At 39.2% G+C, this 10,567-nt stretch overlaps 1 protein-coding gene across 1 annotated transcript in view; it reads right to left on the bottom strand.

Annotated features, from left to right (window-relative positions):
• Positions 1 to 9,819, bottom strand: part of si:dkey-17o15.2 (spidroin-1) — a 15,817-nt gene extending 5,998 nt beyond the window's left edge. Inside the window, exons 1-5 of the mRNA XM_056458146.1 lie at positions 9,470 to 9,819; positions 7,288 to 7,304; positions 1,684 to 1,813; positions 1,471 to 1,565; positions 949 to 1,040 (exon numbers count right to left, since the gene is read on the bottom strand). Of these exons, the coding sequence (XP_056314121.1) occupies positions 949 to 1,040; positions 1,471 to 1,565; positions 1,684 to 1,813; positions 7,288 to 7,304; positions 9,470 to 9,557 (422 nt within the window). The 5' untranslated portion in view covers positions 9,558 to 9,819. The remainder of the gene's footprint in view (positions 1 to 948; positions 1,041 to 1,470; positions 1,566 to 1,683; positions 1,814 to 7,287; positions 7,305 to 9,469) is intronic.
• Between the last annotated feature and the right edge of the window lie 748 nt (positions 9,820 to 10,567).

Genomic DNA, 10,567 nt, shown 5'->3' with positions numbered 1-10,567 from the left:
ACAGAAAAGCAACCCTGTTCCTAGAAATTTTCTCTATCACTTTTTATTTCTGTATCCAATCAATTGTTTAGATTTAGAGCTTAATAGACAAATAGATGGCACGCAGGAACCCAGAGTTGTGATTTGGTTATGGAATTAAAGTCCTCTCTTGTTAGTGTCAACACTACTGATGACCTGCACTGAAAAAAACTTTCAAGCAACACTTCATTCAATTAAAAATGTATCTTTCATTTCAGTTTAATTATTTGTTTTATTTTTCAAGTAAAATATTTAAGTTCAAAACATAGTTAAATATAAATGTTTTTGATTAAGAGCTCAACTAAGAAATATGTTTTGACCAATGTAAAATGTTAAGGTTATTCATACTCAATATGCTCGATACTTTCAAAAAATATTGCTTAAGGCAAATGATTTTTCATTGGCTCAAGTGATCAAATTTAGATGTGAAACCATTACCCAATTTTTTTTTTATTGGATGAATGAACATTTATGGGAATTGTTGATTTGTTTAAAGCTATATCTTTTTGTTTAGAACAAAATGAGAACTTAAATTAATTGACTTTCTTTAATAAGACAAATATGCTTTGTACCAGGTAATATAAAATTGTTCTCATGGAGATAGAAAATATTGTTTAAGGCAAATGATTTATTTTTCATTAGGTCAAGTGATCAAATGCAGATCCATTTCCCTACCATTTAACCCTATTACCTTTAACCAATACCATAATTTTTTTAATTGGACGAATGAAAGCTTTTTTCCAGTGTAGAATTAATCTATCTATCACATTGTTGAATTTTAGACAATATAACAGCAATGATTATATGGAAATAAATGGCTATTTCACTTTACATTTATTACTTTATATTTTTGCTGCTGAGAATGACACAGTCCGCCACCATTATTACCTTTTTTCACATATTCAGATTTTAAGATGCTTAAATTAAAACCTGCTCAGACCGCCTCCTCTTCCTCTGCCTCTTCCTCGTCCTCTGAATGTTCCCCTCAATGTGAATGAGGTCTGATCAAATTGTTCACCAGTCTATGAAACAGATTAAATCACAGTACAAATCTTTCATAAAAACAAAGTCACATATTTTTAAAAGAACTCAGTACCAACATTTTCAATTGCTTAAAGGGATAGTTCACCCAAAAATGAAAAGCTCCTCACCATTTACTCACCCCCAAATGGCTGCATACATTTATGGGTTTCTCTTTTCTGTTAAACGAGGAAGAAGATATTTTAAAGAATGTTAGAAACCAGCAGCCATTGATTTCAATATTAGGAAAACTATTGAACGTCAATGGTGAATGATTTCTGACATTATTAAAAAATATCTTCTGTTGTGTTCAGGAGAAGAGGGGAACTCCAAGATTGGTACAAGGAGAGTACATGTTGTTTTTTATATTTGGGTGAATTATTCCTATAACCCTATTTTAAACACAGAAACAAACAATAAGATGATTCATACCGTTGCAGTTGCTCTGTTTAATGAACCCCGTCTCGACCCCATGCCCCTCGATGATCCCCTCAAACCTCTCCTAAAACCTCTCATCCTGCCAGGACCTGAAGGACAAATTTCTTTGAGAAAGTGTTTATGCTGTTCAGTTCAAGCATTGTTTAAAACAGCCAATAGTCCAGTCTGTTATAAATTTAAAAGATGAGTCAAGTATGAAATGCTTGCCTTGGTACTGTTGTGCTCCTCGTCTGCGTCCCCTCTGCTGCTGTGAAACCTGGTTGAGTTTCTTTAAGAGGTTGTTCCTGTTAGTGGAACGTTTAGTTTTAGCTCTGTTGGCCTGCTGCTCTTTCTTATTAGGGACCGAGCACCGAACGGTGCAAGGCCCTATTGGAATTGCTCCGTTTATTATTATTATTATTATTATTATTATTATTATTATTATTATTATTATTATTATTATTATTATTCTTCTCCCGAATGAATCGCGATTTTGAGGGTCTAAACATGCCCGAAAACTCACGAAAATTTGCACACGCCCCAGAAGTGGCGAAAATTTACGTTTGTTATAGGCTTCGGAAGTGGGCGTGGCAAAATGACTCGACAGCGCCACCTAGAAAATTGATACGGACAAGCCCCCGAGCCACGAATCACGCACATGCACGAAAATTGGCACACACCTCAAACATGCCAAGACCTACAAAAAAGTCTCAAGGAGCGATATCTCAAACCCAACAGGAAGTCGGATATTTATGGCTTCCTGCGGCGAAAAAGTGGCGATTTTGCCATTTCCAGGCGTTGTACTTTAACGAACTCCTCCTAGGGATTTCATCCGATCGACACCAAAATTGGGTTATGTCATCTAAAGGCCTTGGCGATGTTAAATTGCGAAGCTTTAGAGTTTTCGTCTATGGGCGTGTCCGTGGCGGCCTCGTAAATTTTGACGACTCGCCATGAAACATCAAGTTGTTATAACTCAGGCATGCATTATCCGATCTGCCTCAAAATTCACACGTTTGATAACCGTCCTGACCTGAACACGTTTACATGCCAATATCCCGATACAGTTATAGCGCCACCTGCTGGCTACAGGAAATGACATGATTTACAGTGAAACAAACTCCTCGCACAAATTTCATCATATCAGCACCAAATTTGAGTGGTGTCATCTGAAAGCAGTATCGATGATATATTGTGAAGGTCTAGAGTTTTCGTCGATGGGCGTGTCCGTGGCGGACTCGCAAACTTTGATGATTCGCCATGAAACATCAACTTGTTATAACTCAGGCATGCATGATCCGATCTGCCTCAAAACTCACACATTTAATAAGTGTCCTGACCTGAACATGTTTACATGCCAATAACTTGATACAGTTATAGCGCCACCTGCTGGCAACACTAAAATTGCCTATAACTCAGCCAAACAATATCCGATCTGCCTAAAACTTCACATGGTTGATAACATTGCTTTCCTCAAGACAACTACATGCATATATTGAGTCACAGTCATAGCGCCACCTGGTGGCAACAGTAAAATTGGCTATAACTCAGCCAAACAATGTCCGATCTGCCTGAAAATTCACATGGTTGATTAAAATCCTCTCCGGAAGACATCGATATAACAATCTTGAGTCACAGTCATAGCGCCACCTGCTGACGGGAGCAAGTTTTGCATAAATCTGTGATTTTCTCAGATTTTTTTATGTATCGGCCTAAATTATTATTGTTCGCGGTTCTCTGTCGTCCTACGGCCGCCGGGCGGCGGTGAGCCCGGGTGCGAGGTCCCTATCATCGCTGCTTGTTAGGGACCGAGCACCGAACGGTGCAAGGCCCTATTGGAATTGCTCCGTTTATTATTATTATTATTATTATTATTATTATTATTATTATTATTATTATTATTATTCTTCTCCCGAATGAATCGCGATTTTGAGGGTCTAAACATGCCCGAAAACTCACGAAAATTTGCACACGCCCCAGAAGTGGCGAAAATTTACGTTTGTTATAGGCTTCGGAAGTGGGCGTGGCAAAATGACTCGACAGCGCCACCTAGAAAATTGATACGGACAAGCCCCCGAGCCACGAATCACGCACATGCACGAAAATTGGCACACACCTCAAACATGCCAAGACCTACAAAAAAGTCTCAAGGAGCGATATCTCAAACCCAACAGGAAGTCGGATATTTATGGCTTCCTGCGGCGAAAAAGTGGCGATTTTGCCATTTCCAGGCGTTGTACTTTAACGAACTCCTCCTAGGGATTTGATCCGATCGACACCAAAATTGGGTTTTGTCATCTAAAGGCCTTGGCGATGTTAAATTGCGAAGCTTTAGAGTTTTCGTCGATGGGCGTGTCCGTGGCGGCCTCGCAAACTTTGATGATTCGCCACGAAACATCAAGTTGTTATAACTCACGCATGCATTATCCGATCAGCCTCAAAATTCACACGTTTGATAACCGTCCTGACCTGAACACGTTTACATGCCAATATCCCGATACAGTTATAGCGCCACCTACTGGCTACAGGAAATGACATGATTTTACATTGTAACAAACTCCTCCCACAAATTTGGTCATATCAGCACCAAATTTGAGAGGTGTCCTCTGAACACTCTAGCGATGATATATTGTGAAGGTCCAGAGTTTTCGTCGATGGGTGTGTCCGTGGCGGCCTCGCAAACTTTGATGGTTCGCCACGAAACAGGAAGTTGTTATAACTCAGGCATGCATGATCCGATCAGCCTCAAAACTCACATATTTGATCACCGTCCTGACCTGAACACGCTTACATGCCAATATCCCGATACAGTTATAGCGCCACCTGCTGGTGCCACCTATGAAAATTAAACGGACAGGCCCCCAAGCTACGAATCTCGCACACGCACGAAACTTGGCATACACGTCAAACATGCCAAAACCTACGAAAAAGTCTCTTGGAGCGAAATCTCAAACCCAACAGGAAGTCGTATATTTTTAGCTTCCTGCGGCGAAAAAGTGGCGTTTTTGCCATTTCCAGGCTTTGTACTTTAACGAACTCCTCCTAGGGATTTCATCCGATCGACACCAAAATTGGGTTTTGTCATCTAAAGGCCTTGGCGATGTTAAATTGCGAAGCTTTAGAGCTTTACTCGATGGGCGTGTCCGTGGCGGCCTCGCAAACTTTGACAATTCGCCACAAAACAGAAAGTCATTATAACTCAGGCATACATGATCCGATCTGCCTCAAAATTCACACAATTGATAACCGTCCTGACCTGAACATGTTTACATATCAATATCCAGTTAAAGTTATAGCGCCACCTGCTGGGAACAGTAAAATTGCCTATAACTCAGCCACACAATGTCCGATCGGCCTGAAAATTCACATGGTTGATTAAAATCCACTCCTGAAGACAACTACATGGCAATATTGAGTCACAGTTATAGCGCCACCTGCTGTCAACAATAAAATTGCCTATAACTCAGCCAAACAATGTCCGATCTGCCTGAAACTTCACATGGTTGTTAAGACTCATCTCCTGAAGACATCTACATGCCAATATTGAGTCACAGTCATAGCGCCACCTGCTGACAGTAGGTAGTTTGGCTTATAACTCATCCACACAATGTCCGATCAGGCTGAAACTTCACATGTTTGATGAGTTTCCACTACTGAAGACATCTACATGCCAATCTTGAGTCACAGTCATAGCGCCACCTGCTGACAGGAGCAAGTATGGCATAAATCTGTGATTTTCTCAGATTTTTTTATGTATCGGCTTAAATTATTATTGTTCGCGGTTCTCTGTCGTCCTACGGCCACCGGGCGGCGGTGAGCCCGTGTGCGAGGTCCCTTTCATCGCTGCTTGCAGCTTTAATTATTATTATTATTATTATTCCGCCCCTAATCGGGGCACTTTTGAGGGTCTAAACGTGCTCGAAAAGTCACGAAACTTTGCACACACATCAAACGCGGCGTAAATGGTCGGCTGATATGGGTCTCGGAAGTGGGCGTGGCAAAATGACTCGACAGCGCCACCTAGAAAATTGATACGGACAAGCCCCCGACACACGAATCACGCACATGCACGAAAATTGGCACACACCTCAAACATGCCAAGACCTACGAAAAAGTCTCAAGGAGCGATATCTCAAACCCAACAGGAAGTCGGATATTAACAGCTTCCTGCGGCGAAAAAGTGGCCTTTTTGCCATTTCCAGGCGTTGTATTTTAACGAACTCCTCCTAGGGATTTCATCCGATCGACACCAAAATTGGGTTATGTCATCTAAAGGCCTTGGCGATGTTAAATTGCGAAGCTTTAGAGTTTTCGTCGATGGGCGTGTCCGTGGCGGCCTCGCAAACTTTGACGACTCGCCACGAAACATCAAGTTGTTATAACTCAGGCATGCATTATCCGATCAGCCTCAAAATTCACACGTTTGATAACCGTCCTGACCTGAACACGTTTACATGCCAATATCCCGATACAGTTATAGCGCCACCTGCTGGCTACAGGAAATGACATGATTTTACATTGTAACAAACTCCTCCCACAAATTTGGTCATATCAGCACCAAATTTGAGAGGTGTCCTCTGAACACTCTAGCGATGATATATTGTGAAGGTCCAGAGTTTTCGTCGATGGGTGTGTCCGTGGCGGCCTCGCAAACTTTGATGGATCGCCACGAAACAGGAAGTTGTTATAACTCAGGCATGCATGATCCGATCAGCCTCAAAACTCACACATTTGATCACCAACCTGACCTAAACACGCTTACATGCCAATATCCCGATACAGTTATAGCGCCACCTGCTGGCGCCACCTATAAAAATTAAACGGACAGGCCCCCGAGTTACGAATCTCGCACATGCACGAAACTTGGCACATACGTCAAACATGCCAAAACCTACGAAAAAGTCTCTTGGAGCGAAATCTCAAACCCAACAGGAAGTCGTATATTTTTAGCTTCCTGCGGCGAAAAAGTGGCGTTTTTGCCATTTCCAGGCGTTGTACTTTAACGAACTCCTCCTAGGGATTTCATCCGATCGACACCAAAATTGGGTTTTGTCATCTAAAGGCCTTGGCGATGTTAAATTGCGAAGCTTTAGAGTTTTACTCGATGGGCGTGTCCGTGGCGGCCTCACAAACTTTGACGATTCGCCACAAAACAAGAAGTCATTATACCTCAGGCATGCATGATCCGATCTGCCTCAAAATTCACACAATTGATAACCGTCCTGACCTGAACATGTTTACATATCAATATCCAGTTAAAGTTATAGCGCCACCTGCTGGGAACAGTAAAATTGCCTATAACTCAGCCACACAATGTCCGATCTGCCTGAAAATTCACATGGTTGATTAAAATCCTCTCCTGAAGACATCTACATATCAATATTGAGTCACAGTCATAGCGCCACCTGCTGGCAACGGCAAAATTTCCTATAATTCAACCACACAATGTCCGATCTGCCTGAAAATTCACATGGTTGATTAAAATCCACTCCTCAAGACAACTACATGCCAATATTGAGTCACAATTATAGCGCCACCTGCTTGCAACAGTAAAATTGCCTATAACTCAGCCAAACAAAGTCCGATCTGCCTGAAAATTCACATGGTTGATAAAATTCCACTCCTGAAGACATCTACATGAAAATATTGAGTCACAGTCATAGCGCCACCTGCTGACAGGAGCAAGTATGGCATAAATCCTTGATTTTCTCAGGTTTTTTATATATATCAGCTTTAATTATTATTGTTCGCGGTTCTCTGTCGTCCTACGGCCACCGGGTGGCGGTGAGCCCGTGTGCGAGGTCCCTATCATCGCTGCTTGCAGCTTTAATTCAGCTTTATAATGTCATCTGTGAAAGCAAAAGGAACAAATACTGATTTATACTCAAAGGGGGCTGTTAAAAGCATATTCAGTTAAAGCAGGGGCAGACTTAGTGATCTGGGGGCCATAAGCAATTCATGTATGGGGCCCAAGTATTAAAACTTAAAATACTTGCTCTCTCTCTCTCTCTCTGTAATTCTTTTTTTCTCTGTAGATTCTGTTTGTTTTTGTAAATAAATAAGTAGAACATTTATCTTCTCAATGTAAAATTCTATACAGTAAATTCACAAATAAAAAACAAGTTTACAAACTAACTAAGTACAGGTAATTGGCCATATTTATGGTTAGATTTTAACATTTGCATGTGCAGTACAGAGGGAACATTCATTTATATTTATATATATATATATATATATATATATATATATATATATATATATATATATATATATATATATATATATATATAAATAATAATATCTCACAATGTTATATTTCATATCATTCAATTTCAATAATTATTGAATATTTTTTAACAATACATTTAGAAATATTAAAATTTTTGTTATTTAACCACTTTATTTTAATTACTAAGGCATTTTATTTAACATTACTAAAGCAAATAGGTTTTAATAGTCAAAATATGAAAAACAAAATATCTGATATCTTTATAATAAAATAAACATAAGTGTTAAAGAGACTCTTAAACTTAATAAATAAAAGTGTGTGCAACTAAGATAAACCAACATCTGTAAGGTGCGAATAATGATGATACAGTAAATCTCAAACTCTGTAAACAAAACAAATGATGATAATCATAACTGAGCCTTTAAGGAACCAGCCATCATTATTCAAATATATACTGCAACATTACAGAGCTAATGGTTGGGATGCACAAGAAAAGAAACCAAAAAGTCACTCTGGCAACATTCTTACATCCTTTTTCAGATCAATCAATCAATCGTCGCTCCAATATGCATGTTGTGCAAGTCTCGCACCTCCAATAGAAATGACAAACTTACACCTTAAGCTTATTCGTTTTGCTTCCAAGGCGTGCTCTCAGCAGACACATTTTAATAAAACTATAGTGTTTCATACCGAAACTGCATACCGAATCTTTTTTTATCGATATTGACAATGGTGTTCGGTCAGTAAATATCGATACTGATTTTATCGCCCAGCCCTACAAGAGTTATTTGATTAATATACGCTTCATGGCATTGGTCGGGGCCCTCTTATTCCCTGGGGCCCTAAGCGGCTGCTTACCTCGCTTATTAGTTAAGTCCGCCCCTGAGTTGAAGGTTAACATGCAGTTTAAAATTTGAATGTATTGCTTGTAAATAGGTAGTTTGCAGCATTCAGGATATTAAAGGGATAGTTCACCCAAAAATTTTAATTTACTCAATGTTTACTCACCCTCAAGTAGATCCAAACCTTAAGCAGTTTCTTTATTCTGTTCAACACTTAAGAAGATATTTAAAAAAAAATAAAAAGCTGAAAACCTGTAACCATTGAAATCTATGTAATTGTTACTGAATTTGGTTTTAACTTACTATGCAAAGATAAAAGATTTAAACAGTTTAGCTCATCACATTGACTTTATTAAAGCTTTTTTTAAAGGATAGTTCAGCCAAAAATAAACATTTACTCAACATTTACTCACTCTCAAGCGGTTTTATACCATTATTATGTTTTTTTTTCTCTGTTGAACCAACAAGAAAATATTTTTGAGAATTTTGGTAACCAGTGGCCATTGACATCCACAATAGTAAAAAACATGGCTGCTTTCCAACATTCTTCATATCTACTTTTGTGTTCAACAGAGGAAAGAAACTCAAACAGATTTAGAACAAGTGGGTGAGGGTGAGGAAACGATGACAGAATTTTCATTTTAGGGTGGTTGACTATCCACTATAATGTGCTTGATTGACTGGTGGTCCTATATGAGGGTAAATGAAGGCTTTATTTTCCTTCTTTCAAAATCAAATATTGTGCTAGTCATTTGTTATCCTTCCTGCTAAGCTAAACTCGAGGGAAATGATGTGTGCACGAGCATGCTGGCTTGACAGCTGTTGAATGTATGTGACAGCTGACTTGCTCTACACGCCAACACAAAAGCGAAAGCGGCGGTTCCTGCCAGCTCATCCAAATCACAATGACTTTTAGCTGATGTCTCGACTAACAGTTACTAACCTAATGACAAGTCGATTTTATCCGAGCCTGAAGCGTGGGGCTCCTGCATTTCTTCCGTACTCTCCATCTGCAGTTCATTCTCCCCCATTTCGTCGTTCAGTTGTGTTTACGCACGGAAAAGTTTCACAAGCGTCGGCAGCTCGAAAACACCACAATATCCAAATATTTACACTCCGTATGTCCGTAACGTCAACTTGCCAATGACAAGACGAACGGTGAAACTTGTAGGAGAAATCCGGTTTCAGAGCGGTGTTTTTACGCTTATTTTGTGTCGATAAAGTGAATAGCGAGTCCTAGTCGTGTGACCCAGCCCAGCAGCGTAGTGAATCTGACGACCAATGTGACAAGCCCAAAAATAGCGCAATGTCTAATCCCGGTAGGCAGGTCTTTCCAAGGTGCTTTGCTTTGCAACTAGTGGTAGGAATTCAGTTATGTTTTTAAGCTTTAGTTGTTCTTAAGCTTGTGTGTTAATGTGTTAATCAAATAGTATAATAATTAGTAATAGTAACTAATTATATTTATCGAAGCACAATAAAAAAAAATTAAAGCTTTCTCTAAACAAATTGTTAATTATTATGGTTTATTTTATATTATTATTATTATTATTATTATTATTATTATCTCATTTTACTATTATATAATTATTGATATTATAGCCTAATAATAATGGGTTGGCTTGAGAAACCCATACTCATAGCTATATAAACTTATTATTATGATTATTAGGTTGGCTTTGAGAGTGCCAACGAAATGCTGTATAAACTTATTAGTGATGCTTGCCTTTAGACAAATGACTATTGCTCTATATAATTCTTTTTTTTAATTAGTGCCAGTGATCTCCACAAGATGGCACTCCATCCTGTCCCTCTGTCATTCATCCGGACTACACTGGCCATAATGCATTGCCTACGGAATTAATGATTGTTTGCCCCGACCTTTTGCCTGTTTCATGTGGATTCACACTCCAGTTCATAACAGTTACTATCTTAGCATTACAGAATTATCCTTATATGTATTTTTTTTTGCAAAGATACTTGTGTTCTCTCTCACAATACGTTTGCGTTCCCCCGCAAAGATGTTTGTGTACCTTCGCAATAC

Source organism: Danio aesculapii, chromosome 5, assembly GCF_903798145.1.
Source record: "Danio aesculapii chromosome 5, fDanAes4.1, whole genome shotgun sequence".
NCBI classification, from domain to species: domain Eukaryota; kingdom Metazoa; phylum Chordata; class Actinopteri; order Cypriniformes; family Danionidae; genus Danio; species Danio aesculapii.
Note: the sequence above shows the minus strand (reverse complement) of the source record. Positions and strands in the feature narration are given on the sequence as shown.